The following is a 26,728-nucleotide window of genomic DNA, read 5'->3' as shown; positions in this document are numbered from 1 at the left end:
TTGAAGGGAAATAATATTCTCGACTTTAATTATTATAATTCCCTAGATCTTTATTTTTTCTCTAAAATTATTTTTCCTTGTTGATTTGATTGAGTAGATTATTTTATGTGATTTTGTCTTTCTTAGATAAGGAGATAATCATTCAAAAGTAGTCTAGATATGTTATTTATTAGAATGATTTATAGAGATATGATATCAACGGTTAAATAGAGTTTATTTCTAATAAAACTCTTACTTTCCTTATGTTATAGGTTTCTTTGTGGAGATAAAGTTTACATCTATAAATAAGAGATCAAATACATCTTCTCTCGGCTTCTTCATGAAGAATAGTCATACACGCACTTGTGCATGCCGAGAATATCAAAGAAATAATTCGTCAAGGATCGTATTGTTTTGAAGAGTGCAGATATCGCGTGTTGCCTTGAATGTTGGGAACATCTGCAGACAACATCTGTGAAGAAGTTGGCTGAAGATTGTTTTCGTGGTTTCTCCTTTTGGCATCACGTTTTGGCTTTCTTGTTTTAGTTTTTATTTTGATTACTTGTTTTTAGTAAGCATTTGTTTTCTCAACTTGTTGAGAAAATTGATTTTTGTTATAATCACTAGTGATAGGTTTTTGTGTAAACATTGTGGTTTTCTAGTGATTAATTTTTGCCATAAGGCACCGCACAAGTATTTATACCTGTGCATATTTAATCTTGTCTGTTTATTTATTTAAAGTCGATTTGTGTTAGAAAAGTTAATATTCCGCTGCATGTTGTCCAAGATGTTGTAACATCTGACACAACACTTAATTCTGATAAAACACAAATTTGCTATTTTAATTGCCGTTTACATATTTATTCATAACTGTCAAACAACATATTCCTTACAATGCTGTTAATTTTGGAAAGTCTGGAATTTTTTTTAGTAACAATGTGTCCGATGATGAAAAGACAAAGCTTTACAGTATTCTTGGAGTTTCTCAAACGACTTCTAGTTGATGCTTAATATATGGAATAGTTGGAGCCAAATATTAAACGCTAAAAGTAACATTCGATAAACACTTTACGAACGGATGTAGAACCATACGACACCCAAACAATATTTTGAATATCGAAAATTTAAATTTTAAACTTTCGCTACGAATTGAGTGCGATAAAACGATACACCACCATCTTCAACTGAAAAGCTTATTCTTTTCCACGGAACTCCGTTGAAAAGAGTAGCCGAAAGTAGATCTAGATCAGGAGCGGATCCAAGAACTCAAAAAGAATATGCAAGCACAGAACTAGAGGGCAGCTTGATGAATTTGAATTCATCATCACATCTCCCAACATGACAAGATTTTTTTTCAAATGTTCATCTCTCCCAAAAATTACCACATCTTCCAACATGACAAGTACTTTTAATTCAAATATATATTTATTAAAACTTGTGCATTTTTTTGTTAGTCTCCACAGTTCGAACCTCTGGCCTCAACCAGAATGGGAAGAGGATCATGCCTATGGATTAAGAGACTCATAGCATCATCAAATAATATTGTATTTTGAATAAAGAAAAAGAAAAAAAGGAAGAGAAAAAGGGAAAAAAAAGAAGCAAATATCTTTTACAATTTTCATTATCCACATAATATTAAAAAAATCAATATCAGTAAAAAAGACTCAAACAAAATGCTCGAGAAAATAATTTTTTTTTACTCTACAATCAAAACCAATCATATATTTCAATATTTTTTCAAAAAAAAAAACATTTTCTCAAAAGAAATATCCGAACAATGGATTAAACACACCCTTAATTATTTATCCTGGAACTTTAGCAATGAGCCAGTGAAGATTGCAAAAGATGGTAACATACTCAAAATTCTTTAACTCTTCTGTTGCTCGAATATTTGACTTAACAAAAAGATATTTACAAAAAAACAAAAGTGCATACACAAGGCAAGAAGAGGAAGGAGAATCTTTGCCAAAGAGCCATTAAAGCTTGCAGAAAAAGAGAAAGGATTATTCCATACAATGCAAGAAAATAGACAAAACTCACATGGCAAATGGGACAAAAAGGGACAAAATTTGGCTACTAATTTCATGAATTTCGATGTTACAAACTAGAAACCAACCATAGTTTCAATATTCTTTGTCTCAAGATGCAAGCTTTTTGATCATTTCTCATCGTCACGACTTGAAGATATAACGGAGACTGGATTTTGAGGTACGGGTATTCGACACCAGAGCAACTTAGATTGAGAAGGGGATAAATAACAAGAGTTTCTAGTCCATAACTTTTCTTTGATGCCCACAAAATCTCTTGCCATCTCATATAGAAAATATGAGAGATTCCAGCAGAAAAAAAAACTATAAAAACCTAAAAAAATGACTTCAATTTTCAATTGATTTCAAGAATCTTACACTCAAGAAACCTTGAATCCACCACTTTATCATAATGGAAAATTTGTCCTCGATAGAGATAATTCGCTTTCGATATGCATTTCCTGCCGTTAATAATCTGTATGAGATGAAATTAAATTACCAACATGGAAAATTTTCACCTTGATAGAGACAATTCGCTTTCGATATCCATTTCTTGCCGTTAGTAATCTGTATGAGATGAAATTAAATTACAAACATGGAAAGAACATGAAAAACAAAAGAGAAAATAAGCAAAGGAATTCAAAGAGCAACAAATTGTGTCTTTACTAACCATCTTTTTTCTTCAATAAACCTCTTGCAAACAGCATGAAAATGACCAAGAACCCGACTCCTGCTGCCCCTCCTACTATTATAGCCACCGTCTTTCCGGTATTGGACTCTTTACCTTACCATGTGATAACCAAATACAACTTGCATTAAAATACTTTCAATACAATTAATAATTACAAATCTAAAGATAAGTCCCACAAATCTTAGGCTTAACTAAACAGACACTTATTCTAAGTTGGAAAATTCTTAATTATATTTACATAAACATCCCGCACACCTGAATATAATTGAGCAGAATAGCACACTCGAGGATAATATATGATATGCAGCTTAGTAACCATGATACTTATAAATCCGACAGCCGTTATGGTATTAATTATAATTTGAGAACAGATACTTGGTAATGTGCCCATCTTATCCCTCGTATTTTTCAACAAAGATCATCTTTGAACACATTTATTCAGGATAATAAGACATTTCTCTTTAAATCCAAGGGGCACTCAAGAAGCTCATCGAAGCAACGACTTATATATAATATTAAGCAGGAGCAACAACTAGCATTTCAAAAGATTAAGCACCAAATTTGAAATTTTTCTCATTGACCACACATTAAATTTGATTTTTTTTTTTATCGAACAAAGACCACCTCCACTTACCCTAAGCTTCGTACATCCAACGGAAAAGTCTCACAGATGAAAGACAGACAAAACACCTCACCTTTATTTTTATCTTTAAGAATTGCTAGTGTTATTCAATCATCTAATCCAACAACTGTAACTTAATTAATTTAAATAATCATTCATCAATGAACATGGAAGAGTGAAGACCAAATATCAAGCAAAGTATAGAACAAAAAAATGAAAAGTAACCAGTGAGCAAAGTAAAGCAAAACCTGATGAAGAAGGAGAGGTATCTGAAGCAGATGATGGTGTTCTAGGGACACCATTGGGATAATAACTATAACTAATATAACACTTGTGGAGATAAATTTGAGCAGAAATAGAGCTTCCACACTCAACCTGAGCTCTCTGAACTGCTTGTTTCACACACTCCACACAGTCAGAGTTTCCCACATCACCTTCACACTGCCCCATCGCAAAAACAGACTCATAAGTTGTTGTATAAAACCCATTCCCACTACCCATCCCATTTTCCAGCGTATTCAAAGCAGTGTCTCTCCTCTCTTCAAAACCTGCCCCACCAACATTTGTCCCACCACAGCTTTTGTACAGCATTTCCATCCCAGAGATTTGGGTGAACCCCGAAACCTCATAGTGCATGTAGCAGCCAAAAAGATGGATTCTTGCAGCAATTGGCTTGCCGCATAGCTTGTCTATGAGAGTAGGAAGCCTGCTGACACAGTTGTAGCAATCAACATTTGATAAATCACCTCTGCATTGGAAAAGGCCCATGATTGTGGTCTGGCCACTGCCTGCTGTATTCTTGTAAAACTTCGATTTCGAGGATTGGGCAATGAGGGTCCCAAAGAGAGATGAAAGGGCTTGTGAGTACACACCTGTTGGATCTTGTAGAGGTTGCTTTGCACAGCCTTTGTACACAAGGGTGGTGTAGTCTGTGGCAGAGTTGGACGGTGGGGTGAGTTCAAGAATGGTCAAAATCGACAGGAAAAGAGATAAACTTGAGAAAGGATTTCTGGGAAAACCCATTCGTGTAGTCTTTGATGAATCAAGTCCTGGCCATTTTGGTATATTTATTGTTGATTTTGAATAGAGGTTCGAAAAATTAGACTTTTCTGGGGTTCTTTCGAGATGGGTTTTGGTAATAATGCGGAAATTTTGAAGGGTGTGGAAGATTTCTCTGTTTTGCTCAAAGGTCCAAAAAATAAAAAGGAGTCTTGCTTGAATCTGTTCAAGAGAGATGCATCTTTTTCCCCTGTACACAAAGTTGTAGCACTGTCCGTTCCGTTTGCTGTAAGAGTTTCAGGTGTTCAATTTGATTTTTGGCCGTTGAACTTCTTATTAATGTGTACTTTACTCCAAAAATGAATTGTATCATTTTGTCTTGTAACGTTTGCCTATATGCTTGACCATTGCTGTAAAGTGAATATTCCGGTCCGGAGAGGAACCATTAGTCTCGGTTTCGATATAAGGCGGAATCGAATCGAATCGAATCGTTTCGATATTGTTCCAGTTCTAGTTTTTCGACGACTGTGATTTTGATTCGATTATGACTTAGAACTTCAATTTATTCTTTTGAAGTTTCAAGTTCCAACTGGTAAGGAAGAAGAAAACTTGTGAGACTTTGTCTTTAGATTCATTATGAATATTTAATACTTTTCAGATTTTTTTAAAAAATAGGTTAAATTAGTTTATATAAACTAAGTAAATTATCCCTTTTTAAATTTTTTTATAAATATCCTTCGTATATTTAAGGCAAAATATAATAATGTTACAATCGATGTAACGACTATTAATTATACTTGGTCAAGATACAATAATGTTAACGACTGCGACTTTTTATGTCATAAAAAAATATAACAACACAATATAAAATACACTCCAACTTCCTTTTTTTTATTACAAACTTTAGCTTTTGATTATCATCAATATTTGGAAGGGAAAAAACTATGTAGGGGGCCACCTTAGTTTATATGAAAATAACGCAAACTTGGGAAATTTGTAGGTTTGTCCATTCTGATGGATTGGGTGTCTTGAACATTAGTACTATTCAAAAATTGCTCAATCCGAATCCAATCAGAACCCGAACTCAAATTAATCCGATCAACTCGATTTTGAATTTTTTAATTTTTTTAAAGAAAATTAAATTTATAATTTAAACACATAATAACAAAATATCACTCGTATATATATAATTTAAATTTGAAAATCTCATTGTAGAAAAATAAAGTATATTTATTAAATCAAATAAACAATTGTNGTGTTCAATGTCTTCCGTGCAATCAAACAAAGAATGAAATCGAATTTTCCTTTTGAACAGCGATGAGGTTAATTGATGGAGAACATAAAATAATAAAAGCAAAGGTTTCAACTTTTTCAAATAACTGTTGTTGGACTAAATATTCCTCCGCGGCCACCCCTAATTCCTCGAATTTTACCTACGGATGTTTATATATCATATCGGATCGATCCAAAATTAGTTCAGTTTGAGCTGGAACCGATTATCTGAACTGAATTCGACATTAATGTTTAATCGGATTGAGTTTCTTGAAAACTGATACAAAAATATTGTAATCCGATTCAAAGTAGTTTATTTGTGTGTGTATTGGTTGTAAAAAAGTGAAAATTGATTTCGAATAAGTTGTAATATGATTCAATTTAATTTGGTTTCGAATTATATTTTACTCTTGATCAAATAAATCCAATCCAGAATTCAATAGGATTCGCACAGGTCCATTTATCCGAAATCCAAAAACGTGGAACCGGTCTAATCCGACAGGGCAATATCTCCAATTTTAGATCCGACACAATTTGTTATAAACAACAATAAATAAATAATTATATTTAAAATAACTAAATCTGAAAAGGTAAAAGAAATCACATATGCCATTCCCAGACTCCAGCTATTCAGTTTCATTGCAACCTTTCTTTTTCGTTTCAGTGCAACCTTTCAGAAAAGTGAAAAGACTATAAAATTTTAAACTAATAAATTTATTGATAAACATATCATTAATATAAATAATAATATATGATCTTTTATAATAGTCGATCTCACATAATCCTAACAATATATATAAGCCTTTTTTTTTTTTGAACCATATATAAGCCTATATTCAATTATGAAAAACTTTCATGATTTTTTTAAAATAATTGTATCCAATATTTTACACAAATCTTTACAAACATTAAAAAAAAATTGATGAAAAATCTACCAAAAGAGTGAATTTTACAACACAAATATATTTACAATTACAAATACCATTATGTTGAATACTAGCAATACAAAATAACACAAACAACCTAAGAAAACTAGACCAGATTTTAATCGTAAATCACATATTTATATTTGTTAGACAAGTCGATCTGGTCTATACCAATAATCAAAAATAATATTTTTTTATAATAAAATCGAAAATCTATCACACAAAATTTCTCCCAAAAGTTTTCATAGCAATTTTTGTGTTGATCCTAAATCTCATGCATGCAATCCAAAGTCTTTAGTCCATAAAAAATCAACGGCGTTTGACCCAAGCCCAATGGGAGATACCAATTTTGCCCTTGCTAGTTGCTGCCATCCTGCCCCATTTATTACGGGAAGCTGTAGTCGTTTTCGCGTCTTCACTGTCAGCTTATTAGTATCGAGTTCCATTTCAACTTTCAAAGACTAAGTCGTCAGATAAAAAGTTAAATTCTGTCTACGAATTCATCGAATCTAATGTGAACTTGTATGTATATATATATATATATACATACTCGGGTTTCGTTGAGTTATAGGAGGGGAATGATGTGGAAGGCTGCGAGATCTGCGGCGTCGAGTCTCCGCCAATCGCGGCGGTGGATGTCGACTGCGATTCCTGGACCGTGTATTGTGTACAAGCGTGGTGCCGACATTCTCCACGATCCCTGGTTTAACAAGGTTTGTCTGTTAGCTATCAGTTTAGTTGATTTGACTAGATCAATCTTTAGATTGTTGAGTGACGCTTTGTTTTTGCATTTCGAGATCTATAAATGTTTTGTTCGACTCCAAGTTACTTCCGTTGTGTTTCTTTTCCATTTCCGTTCGTCTGAAATGCGTGAAAGAGAGGAAGCATGATATATCTCTGCGCGATTCGAATTTTCTGTCTATTGTTGAATGAACAAAGAGGCTGTGGATGTTGACTAAAATAGAAGTAACTTTGTGTGCTTATTGGTTATGCATTGGCGTGATTTATTTCCGTAGGCTAAGAAAGTGTACTGATGCATAGAATAGTATCAAGCGATTGTATATTTATTTGGGGTAAGAAGCCATCTGAGCATTTCTGAAGACGTGCTTTGAAATTTTCTGACTGATTCAGTTCAAAAGAGCAGGATACAGGTTTCCCTTTGACGGAAAGAGATCGTCTGGGGTTACGTGGGCTCCTTCCACCTCGCGTGATATCATTTGAACACCAGTATGCTCGTTTCAGTGAGTTAGATCATCCGTACACTCGATTTTTGAATCTTTTAGTTCTTCGCTCTTTGATACTCATTGTTCTTCTAAATTATTTATTGGATCAACATATTGATTGGTATTTTCATGGTCTCTCAAAAAATGCAATAATCAGAATCTTGTCAATCCCTGTGTTGCTCTGTTTTATTAAATCCACTGTCTTCTGGATGACGTTTACCTGATATCTTCTCTGTACTATAAATAACGAGTCTCTCATCTCTTTAAGTGCAGAATCCTCCTGAATTAAAATTGCTTTTATAAGATTTTATAGTGCTTGTCGGGGTCATTTGTTTAAATTCGTTTCTGTACTATCAATAATGAGTCCCTCATTTCTTGAAGTGCAAAATCGTCCTCGGTTCTAATTGCTTTTATAAGATTTTATAGAGCTTGTCGTGGTCATTTGTTTAAATTTGTTTATGATCAACAAACTGGATAAAAATTATCACAAAGGAGATAGGTGTTGTACGCACAAGAGAGAAGATGATTTGACTTGTGGTTTTTCAATTTTTATCATTTGATTAAGAAATACGAATGGATTTAATTATATATGGAATCATAGATGTATATGTTTGCCAAGCAAAGGATGCAATTTATGTATTTTTTTTGTTGTCGTAAATTATTCAAGGGTTATTCTGTTATTTTAACACATCTTCATTTATGTCTTCAAGAGTACAGAAATCAACCTAGCAGTTAGTTTATACATCTATCTGGTGCATTATTTTATAATGGCCAGAGCTTGTAGCTTATAAAGTTAATCCTTCTTCTGTTTCAGTGGAGTCATATTTGTCATTGGAAAAAAATACTCAAGGTCAGCCCAGTAATATTGTATCCCTTGCAAAATGGAGAATTTTGAATAGATTGCATGACAGGAATGAGACATTATACTACCGAGTAAGTTTTTTTGTTACATGGCTTCTATGGAGTTATACCTTTTTAAAATCGGTATTAGCCTAAGTGATCTTTGCTTTCTCTTGCAGGTTCTCATTGATAACATAAAGAATTTTGCTCCAATAATATATACTCCAACAGTAGGATTGGTGTGCCAAAATTATTCAGGGTTATTTAGACGTCCACGTGGGATGTATTTCAGTGCCAAAGATAAGGGGGAAATGATGTCTATGATCTACAACTGGCCTGGTCGTCAGGTATTGTGTGGAACTTGGATGTCATCTTCATTGTTACCTTCTTGGCAGTTAAATAATTTCTCTCTTCAAACTTGATATATTTTATTTCTGTGATATTCAATTTGGAAAATGTTAAGAAGCAATTCTCAGGACCAAAGACCTGTGAGCCTGAGCATAATTAGTCATCCTAATTTTCATTATTTATAATTTTATTTGTACCTTTCACTCTTCTGCACATCAGCCTGTGATTTCCTAAGAAATTCTTATATGCTATTATTACCTTTGGTGCTGTATAATTTTCTTAGAGGTAACACAGCAATACCATTATTCTTCTGTCGTTGGTGACCATTTTCCTATGGAGCAGGGTCAAGTTTTATTTGTTGTATGAAGCTGATTGTACGTCAAGCTGCCCATCGATGCACTTAAGATGACTATAGGCAATCTGAGCTTTTGCATCATTTCTGTGGAAAATAGTCATGTGATATTTACCTTTGTCACCTTTACCGTTGGCTCTTTAGAAGCAGCTGTATTAATTCACTGTTTTAAGATTATATTTCATACATGCCATGAGCTCCTTCTGTGTCCTCTTTAACTTTAATTTGACTCTTTGAAAAATTGCCACCCATTTGTCTACCTTTAATGTCAGAAAATTGATATTCTCACAATCAAGCCAATGAAATTTTTCTCTGACAAAGTCAAATTTGAAAAAATTATAGTACCTGGAGAAGGTCTAGGATCCTATGGGAAAGTGTTCCTTGCAACTGATTCCACATTAACATATATATCATATATATTTTAACAAATTATTATTGCATAAACCTTCTCTTCTGACCATGTTTTCTTATTGATTGGTATTAAACCATGTGATTTTTTCCATACATTGATCATGAGAAAAAGAAAGTATATTGAGTATACCTTCTCGCACAAGTGTGGATTATGTATGTGATTTTCCTTTTTGTGAAGCTATTAAGTTTGATATGAAATTATATCTTGATTGCATTTTTTTTAATCTTATGCAGTTTTAAAGCCCTGAAATGATATTTTACCAGCTACCATGATTAGCGTTACATGCCAAACCATTTCTTGTTGCAGGTTGATATGATTGTGCTGACAGATGGCAGCCGTATCCTNATTTTTATTTTTAAAACAATTGTTTATTTGATTTAATAAATATACTTTATTTTTCTACNAAGTGTTCCTTGCAACTGATTCCACATTAACATATATATCATATATATTTTAACAAATTATTATTGCATAAACCTTCTCTTCTGACCATGTTTTCTTATTGATTGGTATTAAACCATGTGATTTTTTCCATACATTGATCATGAGAAAAAGAAAGTATATTGAGTATACCTTCTCGCACAAGTGTGGATTATGTATGTGATTTTCCTTTTTGTGAAGCTATTAAGTTTGATATGAAATTATATCTTGATTGCATTTTTTTTAATCTTATGCAGTTTTAAAGCCCTGAAATGATATTTTACCAGCTACCATGATTAGCGTTACATGCCAAACCATTTCTTGTTGCAGGTTGATATGATTGTGCTGACAGATGGCAGCCGTATCCTTGGTCTGGGTGATCTTGGTGTTCAGGGAATAGGCATCCCAATAGGGAAACTTGACATGTATGTGGCAGCTGCTGGCATCAACCCACAAAGAGTACGTTCTACTGGTCCCTCTCTGAGAATTTGTATAGATGACAACCTAGTGAAGTTACATCTTCGCGTTTTTGTGCCCTAGCCGAATAGTTTGGATGTGGAATGATTTTTTATAATTTTATTGGTTAGACATTTCAATCACACTATAAAAACACATAAGCATGAATATATGCAAGCATCTACAAAATGTATTTATGCATGTTGGTAACTAGCCAACCTTTTGTGGTTGACCAAATTTAGGGTGATCTCAAGATATAATGAGACAGAGATCTGGACTTTGAAAACAAAGCTAGATAATTTTAAAGATATTGAGTGTATACCAGTCTTGCAAGTATTTTTCTTATTTGTTTTTGGTTTTATGTTCCTTCTTTTTGGCGCACGGAATTAAATCGCCCATGTTTCCAGATACTTCCAGTTATGCTTGATGTTGGCACAAACAATCCAAAGCTTCTTGAAGATCCCCTTTGTGAGTGAACATGATTAAGCTTATTCATGTCTTGGTTTACTTATTATGCCTTTTACCTTCTATTCCTTCTCTGATTCTATATCAGGCTTTTTGTTTCTTGTTCTTACTTTAGACATCATTGTCTCCCCTGAAGTCATATCATGTCTTCAAGGTAGTTGGGTTGAGATACTGTTTAGCTAAATGCTTTGTGTTCTGTTCAAGAAACAAAGAGTTGTGAAGCTCTTTGATTATTACTCTACATGCTCGCTTACATCTTTAACATTGGAAACTCATAGATGTGCTATTTTCTGCTCCAATTTTGTTATATATTAAGGCACCATTTGGTTCGGTTGATATAATGATGAGTGATTATTTATTGAACGATCATGTGTACCAAAATATGCCTAAAAGATTATCTCAATCTTATTTCTTGGTTAGGGCATCTGTATTTTAGATGTAGTAAAATCCTTTAAGCTTTTTGCTGATAGGTGACTCCTGTAAGTGTTGTTTTTCACATGATTGTATACAGATTTAGGATTGAGACAATCAAGGCTGGAAGGAGATGAATATTTAGCAGTTGTTGATGAATTCATTGAAGCAGTTCATGCACGTTGGCCTAAGGCTGTTGTGCAGGTATATTTGTATTGAAAACAAATTTTGCTAATGAGTAATGACGCACTTGCTAACAATTTGGTTGTTGAGACAATGTTCCCAGTTTGAGGATTTCCAAATGAAGTGGGCTTTTGAGACACTAGATCGTTATCGTAAAAGGTTTTGCATGTTCAACGACGACATACAGGTAAACTTGAATCAGGCCCTTCCTTCTATCCCTCTAATACTAGTAAAAACTGTGAAACTTAGATGTTCTGGCGGTAGTTTTATGCATCTGTGCACTAGTGTTCTTATGCTTATTTTCTGTCTTGTTATGTAGGGAACAGCTGGTGTTGCTTTGGCTGGGCTCCTTGGTGCAGTTAGGGCACAGGGGCGGCCTTTGACTGATTTTGCGAACCAAAAGATAGTTGTGGTTGGAGCTGGAAGGTTGTGTAGTATTGGTTTTTACATATCTTTACATGATTGAAGTGTGTCATGATAAATCCACATGGGGACACTTTGGTCTATTTTCTCACTTCACTGTGTCGATTGCAGCGCTGGACTTGGTGTTCTTAAGATGGCCTTACAAGCTGTTTCCAGAATGACAGAATCAACTGCAGATTCTCACTTTTTCCTGCTTGACAAAGATGTATTGGTTTACCTCTTTCAAGCAATATTAATTTATGTTTGCCAATGCCAAATCTATGTTATTCTCACCACAAATTTTTTTTATTTTCAAGTATCTTAATTCAATTTTTCTTCTTCATTTTTTTCCTCTTCTTTGATTATTTTTAATATGTATGACTGCAGGGTCTGATAACAAAAGAAAGAAAAGGTATTGATCCTGCAGCTGCTCCATTTGCTAAATCCCATAGTGAAATTGAAGGACTTGGACTTGGTGAAGGATCCAGTCTCCTTGAAGTGGTAAGTCTTTTCTTTAAAACCAGTTAAAGTGTTGTCATGAGATTAAATTTCCTGGAAAGCGTTGAATCATGTTTAATATTGATATCATTACTCTCAAGGTTACTCGGTCTTTGGAATTATTTATGTTTTCCTTCTTTTAGTTACTATAGCTTTACTTTGAAATTTAAATTTTTGACTCTTTGATGCAGGTGAAAAAGGTTAAGCCACATGTGCTTCTTGGTTTGTCTGGAGTTGGCGGTGTCTTTAATGAGCAGGTGTGCAACCATTTTGTTGAACTTTCTTCTGGTACCTGTGTTGTGAACCTTGATTTTTATTTTTCCCAGTGATTTGACTTTAATATTTTATCCAACATAATGATTTCTCATTCACCTTAATTAGCGTCATGATAAGAATCTCTGCCATATTTTACATGTTTCCTGGCTTCCTTTATGGCCCTGTGACTTCCTTCCACCCATCATTTGCATAATTTCACTCCAACATAGTTTTTTATGCAAACTTTTTTTTTTTGAGAAAAGCATGTTTTTCTCTCTCTCATCTTTGTTGGTTTTAATCTTGTAATCCAGCATTCTAAAATCAATTGACTTTTTACTTTTCGAATTCTCATTTCAGTGGTCTTTGCAATGTCTAACATTGCATGCAACATAATCAATTTGTTACTCAAGGATTTAGGTTATTTTTGTGGGAAGAGAAGATACTGACCTGTATGCTTCCTCGCATCAAATGTATTACTTCACATGATAATTTTTATTAAGTTCTAAATGTTATGTGGCCAGGTGCTTAGGGCCATGCGAGAGTCAGACTCCACTAAACCGTCTATTTTTGCGATGTCAAATCCCACAGCAAACGGTTTATTCTGGGCATTCTTTTTCTACCAAATGTTTTGTTTATCATACGGCATTTGAACTTTTTTGTGCTAACTCCCTGTCAAACAGCTGAATGTTCCGCTGCTGATGCTTTCAAATNTACTCAAAAATCTCAGCATAAACCAGCAGCAAAATCGTGACCCTTCAACAAGAAAACAAGAAAGAAAAAGAACTCCGTCTCTGCCGCGCCGTGTTCGTCGTATAGTTTGTTTTATTTCTTAAACAAATTTAAGGCATGTATATGTTATTCTTTTCTCTTCAATCAAGTCCTATACANAAAATGTTGATCTTGGTACCCCTTCAAATTTGTCTATGATTTTCGATGACTAATAATTATGACATTTTATAATTGAGTTGAATACTCTTCCTCTATGAAAGTAAAGAGTATCTTACACTTCAAGTTTCTCCTGCACTTTCTCTCTGGGGGAACAAGTAGAAAGAAGTGTAGGCAATAACATAGCAGTTGCATACTCTCAAAATTTTAAGTCGAATAACAATTTCATACAATTTGTTGCAGGGAATGGAAAAACAGGTCACGTGAATCAAGCAAATAACATGTACCTGTTTCCAGGGTTAGTAATGACTGTTTCTAACTAAACTGGAACTTAGTGCTATTAGTATTGAACAATTATTAAAAATTATGGTTCTGGTCATTAAGGATTGGCTTGGGAAGTCTCGTCTCCGGTGCTCGCATCATAACGGATAAAATGCTGCAAGCTGCTGCGGAGTGGTATGGAATATCATCTTTTACATTATGACTTAATGAATAAATATGCATGAGATATAAAGGTTTTTAAATTTGAAAAGGGGTTAGATTACTGTTCTTTAATGAATGCTCTAATCTAAGATGGAGTTCAGTGCTTCTTGTGTTTGTTTTCAGAAAAGTGCATTGTTGATGATAAAATAGCTACCTTTCACTAATTTGTCTTGTTCTCTTCCTTTTACTTTTTTCAGCCTTGCTTCTTATATAACAGATGAAGAAATTCAAAATGGTATCCTTTATCCTTCTATTGACAGGTAACATCTCCAATTTCTAGAGTGATGTTGCATCATTTTGTTCCCTTTTTTGGCTAATGCTATGCCCTTTTTTTATTTTCTTTCATTGATTCCCAAGTTTGATTAATATTTGAAAGAAAGGTGACAAGATTATGCGTGAATTTGTGCCTATGTTAAAAGCGTGAAATTTGTCTCCCAAATTTAAATGACTTTTCANAATTTTTCGGCTTGCACTTGTGCCTCACGGTTTTGAGTTGTTTTTGTGATTTCAGGGGTTGGCTCGATTCCAGGCACTCAAGGCTGCATCTAGACATGTACTAGGGTGTGTTAGGATCATGTTGGTCCATTAGTTCAAGCCCTACACGCTGGACGAAGACTTGACAGCAACTTCCCCTTAGTTGCAAGTTTGAGTCTTGATTTTTTTTGTTTTGGTTGTCTAAGTTGAAGGTTCGGATCATGGTTGGTCTAAGGCCTGTAACCATGGCTAGAACCCTTTCTTGGCATGTCTAGGACGTGACCAAGAGAGTCTTTCAAGGCTTGGTGCACGAATCCATCAAGATTTTTAAACAATAAGACAACTGCCCCACAGTTTCATTTTCTGTTTTTTTTATGGAATGGTTTCGGCTTTGGGGGTGTTGGGTTGATCTTGGTTGGCTTCTAGCCCTTAGCCCTGGTTCACACAATACCTCATGATGTATAGATCAAGCCATGGTTGATCATATGGCCACTGGAATGATATATGAAAGCAAGATGAAGCAACACCCCCCACGGTACAACACATGGTGTTCTCGGGTGAAGCTTTGGATTGTCGTAGGTGTTTGCTTGGATTATGGTTGGATTTTAGACCTTAGCCATGGTTCAAGCCACACCTTGGGACGTTGGTAAGAGACTCTGGTCGGTGGTTCAATCCCCAATGGCCATTGGTCTCATAAACGAAGCAAAGCAAGCGCAGCTGCTGTCATGCATATTGACAACAGCAAGGTTTCGGTGCAGGGGTCTCGTTCGAGTTCTTGGTTGGCTTTTAGCCTATGACCTTGGACTGTACATTACCTCAATGAGTTAGGAAGGTCATGTTTTTGGCCGTTTGTGNAAGCAGAGGGATGAGCGGTGTATTCGTCCCATCTGATATCCATTCTTAAAATTGATATCACGTGATTAAGTGCATCTCTTCTTATTTTTCACCCCTAATCCATGATGTAAAAACTGATAGAGCAGAACATATTTTAAATTTTTGATGGGGAAAGACATAGTGCATTTATGGTTGCAAATCATAACTTTTTTGGGAGAAATCACTCATGATCCGTGGGATATATATATACTGACTGACACAAACAACTGAAGAACTTTGATGATAGTTGACTTATCACTTTGGAAGGAAAGCGTATCTTTAGAAAAAAATTGCAAATGATCATATTAACATACAGTCAATACTCAATATGGTTTGGCTACTTCTAATTTTTTTTATGTTTTGTTGTGATCAGTATTCGGGATATAACGGCGGAGGTCGGAGCTGCTGTTCTTAGAGAAGCCGTTGCTGAAGAAGTCGCCGAAGGGCATGGTGATGTTGGGCTCAAAGAACTGTCACACATGTCTATGGTATAGTCTGTTTATTTCCAAAAATAAAATGTCGTTTCATGTTTGTTAAGTTGTAGTTTTTCCAACAAGAGATTTAGTGTGCGTCTAACTTGCCCACTTTTAGTATATTAATTTATCACTTCGGATGCAGGAAGAGACCGTTCAACATGTGAGAAACAACATGTGGTTTCCTATTTACAGCCCTCTTGTTCATGAGAAGTGAAGAAGCTTTTACTCTATATTAAAGGCAATTTTTTTTCTGCAGAATGCTTAAAAATTCCGCAGCACATTGTGTGTGTTCGTTATGCCTAATTAATAAAAAAAATTGGGGATTGATTTATGAAACTTAGATATAGAAGGTGGTGGCCTAATATTTATTTGTTCTAAATTAGGCTCTTTTTCCTAAACTGTAATTGATGTAACAAATTCTGTGGACTTTAATGATAGAATTTCATTTCTAATGACATGCTTTTTATTGATTTGTGAGCCGATTGCAGCTAATTTAGGACCAACTTTTGTGCATGTCAATGGATTGTGTCGAATTGTGGCAATTTTAAGAGAATACGGATTGATCTGGCAACTTATTGAATAAAAATATTATGAATTATTTACTGTAATACTGGTTCAAATATAGTGTTAAATGTACAAAATTAATGTTGATGACAACATATTTGCGTAAACTCCTGCATAAACTCGAGTTTTTATCTAATGCAATTTTTATTAGGTCTCAGATGATATCGACTTTTTTCTTTAACTTTTGAAATGAAACGATTCAATTATCAATTTTATAACTTATCAACAATTTATTATGACAAAAATGTAGTCTTAAACTCTTTAATATCAAAGTAATCGAATTTTTTTACCAATTGAACCGATAGATATTCATTTTTGGAACCGAACAAACAAATCGGACAANACAATGTGCCAAAGCGACTCTCGAAAGAGCATTTCACGATTTTGGCCTTCATTCACATTTTTCGTGTATTACAGCCCTAGGGATACATTTTCCATCATTTTAGGTGTATTTTAATCATGGCTAAATGATGGTTCAATGTTGGTTCGGGTTGGTACGAAGCCATGGTTGAATACTAAGTTTGTTGGGCGTAGTTGTCTCGTTTTTTATTCGGTTATGAAGTCCTTGTCAAGTCAAGATCATTTGCATGTTTCTCATGTTAGAATTAGGTCGCAGAAAGCCTAGGAACGATCCAAATCATCCGGTAAAATAGGGTTATAATTATATTACGTGCATAAAATATAAAATATTTATTTTTGAGATATATGTGATATGTTTTGTGGCCACCTTACACTTATGGGATTGCTTCACCCGGTGACTTACGACCGGTTTACGATTATGTATGGGCACGAATATCCAGTCCAAGGGCTGTGATGATCTCAACCGCCCAGTATACTGTTGTTTAGTTTGATCAGACGTGCATGTTATGTTATGGGCCACTTGTGTTGAAACATTATCTCTACCAGAAAAATTACGATATGATATTTTATGACAGGACTCTATCGAGCAAATCTTTTACGTACGATTTTCAGATATGCACGTATTTATAATTACTCATGACACGATTTTCACCTTACGCTTTACGATACGTTATTTTTACGTTGCATGTGATTTTATGATATATTTACTTGTTATTCACGATATATGCATGTTGAGTCTTTAGACTCACTAGACTTGATTGTTGTAGGTACTGATGAGGTCAGGACTGAGGGCGGGGACCAGTGAGCTAGCTTGGGTCGGCAGTAGTAGGAACCCGAGGACTTTATGTTTCAGTTTATTCGCATTTTCATGTTCAAACTCATCTTTTTATATGTTGGATATTTATTTTTAAGTTGTTGTTTTGAACAAAATAATTACTTCCGCTATTATTTTTAAAGTTAAACTATTTTATCAATTTATTTTATGAATGATGCATGTTATTTATTTAAAGAGAAAAATTTTAAATATTTCCGCAAAAATTATGAATACGAAATACGGGTCTCTACATAAAATATACACAGAAAGACTCAGATCAGATAAGTNTTCTATCGATTTTTCGATTAAACCGAAATTTTAATCACCCCTAATCCGCCATCCCCCAACTATCTCTTTCATTCAAGAATTACATCAACATAAATTTATCCCATAATAATCATGAGTTGATGACCGATTTGGCTAGTTCTCGGATTATACCATGTTTAATAACAACTATCATAATATTTTTACAACTGACTTCCAAAAAAAAGTATTTTTTTCATATATAAATCTCTATACTTCTCAATATAACTATCACTTTTTATTTTATTTTGATCCTCTTCTGAAAAAAAATACTCGATTATTAAATTATTTTCTGACCACATACTACATTTTAAAATTTTTTATCCATATTCATCTTCAACGTAGACATCAAATTAAATATAATTAATTAATAATGAAATAAAATTTATCAAAAAAAAATCTTAAATGATTCGATGTACACCATAAACATATTTTTTCCCTAATAATACATCAAACATATCTTTCTATTTTACAAATTAATTTATCAAAATATTTACACAAAATAAAATTTCAAATATTTTAAAATTAAACTGTCACCTTTTCTTTTAAAAAAAATCTTGTTGTAATTTGGGGATGGTTGTTTTCAATTCAAGGACAATAAAGTCAATTCCCCTACAGGGGTAGAAAAAAGAAATGACGATAATACAGTGGCCAGATTGAAATTCACTCGTTACTATAAATATAAATCTCTACTATCTCTACTATTTTATTAAATCTGAGAGGCTCATAAAAACTACCCTGCGGACACCAATTTTTCTTCCCCTTTTGCCCTTTTGCTTCAACACAATAATACTTGCACGATTCTCTCATACTCCACGATTCTCTCTGCATCATCTTCATAAATTAACCTTCCCTCACACCGACTCTGCACAATTCTCTCAGATATTGTTGTTTCACCTTCATAGAATCCGCTTTCCTCTGCACTATCTCGTCCAACATATCCATTGTTTTCCTGTCTGCCGGTTCAAAATCAATTTTTCGGCCAAGAAATCATAAGTTTCCTCTGGTAAATTCGCAAATATCTTCCTCCCTTCAGCCTGTTCAGATTATAAGGTGTAACCATGTATGTCTTTATCCTAGGTTTTGCTTTGTTGTCTTTGTTAGTTTTTAGGTTATTATTTCTCTGATTTTGGTTTTTTGGTGTTTTGTTATTTGGTTTTTGATATCTGTAATTGAATTCAATTTCTTCGAATTTTTAAATCATATATTGGACTTGCTATCTGATCGATTTTGACCATCTCTTTAGCCTGTGTAGATTAATCGACGTACCCGTGTATATAATTATCATAGGTTTTGCCTTTTGTTTTTATTAGTTTTTTAATTTATTATTTCTCTGATTTAGGTTTTTTTTATAGATTGTTATTTGGTTTTTGATCTATTATTATTTTGTTGCATTTCGGCCTTCTCATTATATCAAATTTCATTTAATGTCGGGTTGAAACGCCACGTTCAAATTAAACCAAATTGGTTGTTGTGGCTGCTAGAATTAAAACAAATTGGTTGTTGTGGCTGCTAAACATACATTTGTTTCAAACAAAATATCTGTACACATCAGTTTTGAAGAATGCACTGCGAAAATATAGTTTTCTATTGGTTTCAGATATAAACAAATATAGCTATTTGATGATGATCAACGCCTTCACCAAACATCTTGCCTTTCAGTGCTTTAAAAATTTTTCCATGTGGTTTGTGCAAAATTCTCACATGACAGCTATAACAAGGTTTTACCTAAAAAACATGCATACTTTTTTGATGCTATGATCACGTTTGATATTTTCAAGATTATAAAAGTTAAGCGTGTTAAATTATCCTCTGATGTAATTGTATTGTTTTTCTCCAAATGTTATCTCTCAAATATTTTTTTCGAAGAAAAAGAAGTGGTGATGATTCAAATTCTTAATCTTCTTCATTCAAGTTGTTTTATATGCTTTAATAAATTTCTCAATTTGTAAAAAAAGTTTGAATATCTGTTTAGTACCTTTATGTATGCATTGACAATCACCATCATCATGTTGTGTTAGGACCAGTTGCTAAAATGGCTATGACCTATACTAAAAGCTGGCCTTAGGAGATCTATCATGTTAATGTTATTCCATGTTATGACAAAAAACGTGAGGCATCTCATGATGATTTGTGTTCCAGTTGGACTCCGACGGTGAAATAATTGCAGAAGTTGATTCTGTATTGAATACCGTGTAAGTTCTATATTTAATTAAGGTTTGCTTTTGGTTGTTACATTCTGATTTCTTTATTATATCTACTCCTTTTTTTAATCTGATCACATTATAAAAACTGGCATGTAAGACACCAAATTATTTATATCACTTTTTGCCCCTCATTAACCTACAGAATCCGAAATATAAGCCAACACCTTTCAGCCCATAATCTATAACCCGACCCAACTCAGTTCTACAAAATTTCTCTCCCAACTCCTTTAGCGAGAGAATAGAAGGCGCAATCGGACGCACCTTTTAGATTGAACTGCTCATCCGGCAGGGCGACATTCCAGGTAAGAATCGGCTATACATATTTGATTTTCTTTGTGATTCCTTTAGCGAGATAATATAAGGAGCAATCGGACTCACCATCGATCGAATTGCTCATCTGCAGGTCGACATTCCAGGTAAGAAACGGCTATACATGTTAGATTTTGTTTGTGATGATTTCTCTGTGCGTGATTTGTGTTTTCTTGGTTGACTTCAAAGCAGCTAATTATATTCACTATTGGGTTTTCTATATTTCAAAATAATAGTTATTTTGCTCTTTCAGAAAGTAGAAAACTTTCTGGTTGTGAGTGTTTCCTCCACGGGTTGTGGGTCAAAATTCTTGATTTCGGAACACTCCGTATATTATTAAGGTCAAACATTTGGCTTCCCAAAAAAAAAAACAATAATTTGTTTAAATTAAAAAAAAAACATAAAAAATAAAAGAACATTGAATGTTTGAACACAATCCAATAATTGAATTTTTTAATAATAAAAAATTACATATACTTTCTGTGTTGAATTTTGTTAAATTTGTTGATGTTTGAACCCAATCCAATAATTGAATAATTTGAATAATAAAAAAAAATTAAACTTTATGTGTTTAATTTTGCTAAATTTTTTATGGGTGGGTTTTATTGCAGAGTATAATCCAACGACTCAACAATCTTAGAAAAATGTTCGTTAATGAAACCAAATATAAAAGATAAAAGTGCGTAATGAAACCATTTAAAATCTGTTCTTCAACGATGAACTCTGATACCCGATACACATTCATCTACCCAACAAATAACACAACATTGACATCGAAAATAATTAACCAAAAAGCATACCCAATCTTTTTATTTCCTGGAAAAAAGTCGTGCTCATGCAATACCCAAGTGATCTCCCTAAACATAGAAAAAATTTGAATTTGAGTATCAGCCAGGAGAAGTGTCTGCTTAACAATATTAACATTTCAGTGCCACAAAAATAATAATAACATTATAAAATCGAGATAAGATTTCGTTGGTTGAACATGCGAATCTTTTTAATTTTCATCAATTATATCCCAACTATCTTCCTACCATCGAAGGATGTGAATAATCACCCAAAATTCTTGGCTTTGATTAAAATTCTTACAAAATGAAAATTTGCTAAGATATCAAATAGCGTGCGAAAACTTTAAAATTCTATAATCAATTACGGATAGCCGTACACGATACCTTCTCCAATCATCTGTGTTCACCATGTATGAAATTTACAAAATGTTTTGGTGTGATGATGACTATGTGTCGTGAATGTTTTATATATTATCTCCATATATTCATGACACACGCAACGCGTGTGCCTCGGTGGCTAGTGTCCCACTAAGTAACAGCCTTCTAGTCTGTATACACTGTAACCCACATAGTTTTAATTTTTTAATTTTAAACCTAAACTAAACTTACGAAATTTTTATTAAAGATTTATAATTTTTATTAAAGATTTGTAATCTTATTTATTATATATTACATTGCGATATATTTAAATATGACATGTTGATATTTTTCTATTTATAATAGTTAGTTTAGAAATTTTAATTTATGTTTAAAAACAATTAAAAATCCGTAGTTGATCACCTCTATCTGGCACCCAAGATTCACCGAGACTTAGTTTATATCCATGTAATTAATCGTCAATAATTTCGAACACCATTTTAGTGAATAATAAAATATTAGAAATCGTTGTTAATTGGGTTTTTTTTTTTTTTTTTTTTTTTTTTTTTTTTTTTTTTNAATCGCACGAGCGCCGCACGTGAATGCTATTGGTTTTCGACAAATTTAATTTGTTAGTTGGATGTTGGCATTTTATGGGGTGGAGGGTAATTGGTAATGAACACGTTTTTTTTAAGCAACGACTTTGAAATATGCATTCAGACGAATAATTGTAATTCAAGGATCTCTTCATCGAGTTATTTCTCTCATCTTATAGCATTTGTAATTTTAATTTTATAATATTTGTGAGGTGTTTTGTTCTCTTATATTAAGGGAGCGTGTGTTTTTTTTTGAAATACAGTGAGTTGTTGTACACTATAAAATATTATAATAGAATTTTTTTCATCTTGTTCGTAGTTTTTACCTAAATAATTTTTAGAAGTTTTTCACGTAAATCTCGGTGTTCAATTTATTCTTTATTTTCATATTTATTATCTAAAGTTGTCGTACTTATGACCAACACTGTGATGGATATCTATTAGAAATTTACATGGTGATTGGATTCATTTGATCAATTTAGGAAGTAATAGTTTTGTTAACCTCAAATTTTGAGGTGTTTTTCCAAGTTTGTTATGCAGCATATGATTTTTTTTTATTAATAAATGAAAGATATTTTTTTCTGTTTGTATAAGGATTTTATTAACATATGAGAACTTTTTCAGGAGGTTATTGGATATTTGATATTGATTTTGTTAATGGATTTATTAATCTGTTAAGCCTAATTTTTTTAGTATTTTAGAGTATTAACAATTATGTGATAATTGAACAATCGATGAGAATATTTAAAGTAAATATTACTAAAAGATGTTTGAGGATTTCTTTACTTCATATTTAAGAGCTTAGGTGATATATTTATTAGCCTTGCCACTTTATTTTTTGAAGATATGAAAATATAGAATTTTATTGAATTTGTAGAACCACCGATAACAACAGTGTAACAAAAGGCTAATTAAAAAAAACTAAAAGATATAAATAGAATTATCTCTTGATGATGAACAAAAGATATAGCTAATAAAGAAAGTGAAAATATGTTAAAATAATTAATTAACTTTGAAGCAATAAATAAGGTAAGTAGATATCTATAAATGGCAAAAGAGGTGGTTTTTTTAGATGAGTCATTAACATCTATTGATACATGTTGGATTAAAAGCTACTATTTTCAATAAAAAAAAAAAAAAAAAGAAAGAAAGACAGATCGCTGGGCAGAAAACAGAGCGGACGAAAGGTGCAAGAGTCGAAGCGAAAGATGCAAGAGTCGAAGTGAAGGGAACGAGAATGACGAGAATGACAAACAAGCGGAAGAATTCAATTGTACAAACCGGACACTCAAGTTATAGACATGTTATATCCCTGTGGAGATGGTTGTCGGTGTATATGTGAAGAGGTACATGTGACCCACATATAATTGGAGCAACCGGCAACTTACCACAAACTGGACAAAAACACATTATTCTCTCTTATAGATATGTAGATTAGCAAAAAGCACGAACATGACACGTGAATGCTCGTTAGTTAATGATTGTCGATTATATAAATCATTTTCAACAATTGATGGCCATTCCTCCCTAGCATTGATCAATTGTATTTGATTTAGAACTGTACAATTGAAAAGAACACGTGTATATATATTTCACGTGAACGAGATAGGGTATTGTCTTGTTTCCATACATATATATATATATATGTATATATATATATTTCACGTGAACGAGATAGGGTATTGTCTTGTTTCCATACAGTACCACTTTGATGGAAATCGGGATGCTTATTAATTGGATTCATTTGATCAATTTAAGGAGTACTAAGCAAAACGCACTAGCGTCGCACGTGAATAATTGTTATGGTTTTATGATTGGTTGATTACATTACATAATAACTTTTACAGTATTTTTTTTGGATTTGGATCCTCTGCTGTAAACTCATGCAAAACGCAAAACACATGATGACTTGGAGGTGTTACGTACGGTATATCGTACCGAAATCTCGGATATCATATATCGTACCGAAAATACCGGTATGAAAAAAATGATACTGTTACCGTACTGACTTTTCGGTGCTGAAGTTTTTCGATATACCGAAAAGTCGGTACGGTATAAAATACCGTCATATTGAAAGTATATATAAAAAAATTCATTCTCTTTTAATTCCAAGGCCAATGATATACAAAACAAATCCATCAAGACAATAAACACCAACCACAACATGTGTCTGGAGATGAAGACATTAATGAACACCAATAAACTTCAACCGCAATATATGCGACTTCTTCATCTGCTATCTTTGCAACAATGTCTGAGGTCATGTGATTTCTGAAGCCTGTCAGCCTTTTAACAAATTGAGGTCCAGCATCCAGTCCTCTAGCTAGCTGTAAGGTTATGCGACAGAGATAAGACTTCTCAACAGTTTAAATTTTCAACTATGAGTCAAGTTGCTTCACTGAACTTTGATTTGGACTATTCCAACATAATGAATCCAAACAGAAGTTAAATGTTTTATTTTGATACGCTATCGATATATATCGTTTTATACCCAAAAAAATACCTTATATTTTTTAAAAATATGTAAAAATTTTACACAACCTTAGAATTCATGTGAAATTAAAATGGAAATACCAAAAGACATCGAATATCACTCGTACTATTTTTTTAGTACAATAAGTTTTTTTCTTGTACATCTAGCGACATATTTTAAAATTTTATAAATAAATTTATCATGAAGTCCAGGTTGAATAAAAAAAAATTACATTGAGCCTAGAAAAAAAATACATTTTTATGATACGTAGGGAAAAATACTTCGAATAATAAACTTATTTTGGATCAATTTATGCTATTATATAATAGATTTTAAAAAAAAATTATTATGGGAGAAACTAAGGCGTTGTTTGGTTGAGTTGGGAGTGTTATTATCTATTAGTAAGCCAACAAATATGTAAATATATATATTTTTCTAACCAAAAACATTTTTTGGTATTTCAAATCAACAATGAAACCATAGTTTTTTAAAATTGGATCAGACCGCCTAGTAAACGAGATGCCACTAGGGGTGGGTACGGTACGGTATCATACAGTACCGAAATTTTCGGTATATCGATTTTTTCGGTAATTTCGGTATTTTTTCGGTACGGTATTTCGGTATTTCGATATTTCGGTATATTTTCTCAACCCTAGATGCCACTATGGTTTGATTGATTGAGTCGTTTAATAAACCGGATTTTAATTGACCCACAAAATATCAAAAAATCGATTGGATTTGTTTAAACCAGTGATTCAATTACCAAAATCCCACAAGTTATTTCTTATTTGGATGGAATTATTATTTTCTGACAAACACTTTTTTTTTTTTAATCATTGAGACCTATTAAAAAACACAAAGAACTGTCTTTTGTATTTCTTTGTTGAACACATGTTTTATAAATGAATATATATTGTAGAAAATATTAATGTAACAATATATTTTTTAGGATGCATGATGTGGCATTTCTTGGTTTTTTTTTACATGATATGTCAATTATTCTGATTATTTTCTTATGCAATAAAGTGTTTAATTTTGTATTTAACAAGAATTGACCCACTAATTCAACCTTCGATTAATTGGTAGAACAAATGACCCACGGCTCTTTAAAAACTAGGTAAAAACTTGTGTGACACGGTCTCACGGGTCATATTTTGTGAGACAAATCTCTTATTTAGATCATCCATGAAAAAATATTATTTTTTATTCTAAAAGTATTATTTTTTTATTGTGAATATCGATAAGGTTGACCCGTCTGACATATAAATATTCGTGAGACCGTCTCACAAGACACATACTCCAAAAACTATGAATGAAACATGATCATGATCTGATCACTCCTCTTCTGCTCTGTCTTTTCCATCTATCATTATATTGTTTTTTGAATTTTTTGTATATACTTATTATAATGTCCCATCTGTTTAGGTCATCTTCAACCCATAAATCTATTTTGAGTGCAGTTTCTGCACCAAATATAACATTCATCTCCAATCCATTTACTTCAAATCTTACACTAAAAAGTATATTCCTAGAATATTCTTTTTGTTTACTATTTATTTATAAATTTAACAATATAATTATAATTAATGTTAATATTAGTATTATAATTATAATTATAATTTTATTTTTATTAATAGTTAATTTTATTTATTTGATTCTTATATATATTAACTCTAATATTTATAATACGAATTAATACAAATGTTTCATTATTAAAATTGACATAATTTTAATACAGATAATTTATTTTTAGAACTTAATATGAATCCAAATTAAAACATCTGAACAACTATATTCCTCCCACAAATGATCAATTAAAGCATTTCGTAGTGCATAGTGAGCATCTTTGTCNTGGAGCTCCATTGGAGATGAACCCTACGCCAAAATAACGTAAAAACGCTATTTTGGCGTAGGGTTGGAGATGGCTTACAGATTGAAATAAATAAATAAATGAAAAAACCACACCAAATTACGACTATAGTTTT

At 32.8% G+C, this 26,728-nt stretch overlaps 2 protein-coding genes and 1 long non-coding RNA gene across 5 annotated transcripts; 2 read left to right on the top strand and 1 right to left on the bottom strand.

Moving 5' to 3' along the window:
- Positions 1–1,743: 1,743 nt before the first annotated feature.
- On the bottom strand, positions 1,744–4,673 carry LOC140984267 (plasmodesmata-located protein 2-like). Of its 2 annotated transcripts, none has more exons than XM_073451548.1 (3): positions 3,568–4,673; positions 2,677–2,790; positions 1,744–2,481 (listed from the first exon to the last, which is right to left on the bottom strand). In XM_073451548.1, the coding sequence occupies exons 1-3, from the start codon at positions 4,340–4,342 to the stop codon at positions 2,474–2,476; spliced, it is 897 nt and encodes a 298-aa protein (XP_073307649.1). In that variant the 5' UTR covers positions 4,343–4,673; the 3' UTR covers positions 1,744–2,473. The 2 variants fall into 2 exon arrangements, with proteins under 2 accessions (XP_073307649.1, XP_073307647.1); XM_073451546.1 differs by having other exon boundaries at positions 1,763–2,573; positions 3,568–4,671.
- Positions 4,674–6,932: 2,259 nt separating this feature from the next.
- LOC140984268 (NAD-dependent malic enzyme 59 kDa isoform, mitochondrial-like) lies at positions 6,933–16,449 on the top strand. Its single transcript, XM_073451549.1, has 19 exons — positions 6,933–7,229; positions 7,661–7,757; positions 8,554–8,672; positions 8,759–8,926; positions 10,442–10,570; positions 10,975–11,035; positions 11,544–11,647; positions 11,730–11,813; positions 11,946–12,052; positions 12,161–12,254; positions 12,416–12,529; positions 12,718–12,783; positions 13,303–13,375; positions 13,462–13,507; positions 13,836–13,964; positions 14,051–14,122; positions 14,347–14,409; positions 15,870–15,984; positions 16,115–16,449. The coding sequence occupies exons 1-19, from the start codon at positions 7,041–7,043 to the stop codon at positions 16,184–16,186; spliced, it is 1,902 nt and encodes a 633-aa protein (XP_073307650.1). The 5' UTR covers positions 6,933–7,040; the 3' UTR covers positions 16,187–16,449.
- Positions 16,450–18,717: 2,268 nt separating this feature from the next.
- On the top strand, positions 18,718–23,398 carry LOC140984121 (uncharacterized). 2 transcript variants are annotated; one of them, XR_012176550.1, is made up of 3 exons: positions 18,718–19,019; positions 20,035–20,208; positions 20,363–23,398. It is a non-coding gene; the product is annotated as an uncharacterized lncRNA (long non-coding RNA). The 2 variants fall into 2 exon arrangements; XR_012176549.1 differs by having other exon boundaries at positions 18,718–19,076.
- Positions 23,399–26,728: the final 3,330 nt, after the last annotated feature.

The sequence above is a fragment of the Primulina huaijiensis genome, chromosome 9 (assembly GCF_012295235.1).
Source record: "Primulina huaijiensis isolate GDHJ02 chromosome 9, ASM1229523v2, whole genome shotgun sequence".
Classification (NCBI taxonomy): domain Eukaryota; kingdom Viridiplantae; phylum Streptophyta; class Magnoliopsida; order Lamiales; family Gesneriaceae; genus Primulina; species Primulina huaijiensis.
This window is presented reverse-complemented; position numbering and strand designations above follow the sequence as displayed.

Bases quoted from the DNA above. Each gene is read 5' to 3' on its own strand.
- LOC140984267 (XM_073451548.1), bottom strand. From the start codon at position 4,342: ATGGGTTTTCCCAGAAATCCTTTCTCAAGTTTATCTCTTTTCCTGTCG. The intron at 2,791-3,567 runs GTTTTGCTTTAC...TCACATGGTAAG, and splicing joins TACCTCTCCTTCTTCATCAG to GTAAAGAGTCCAATACCGGA.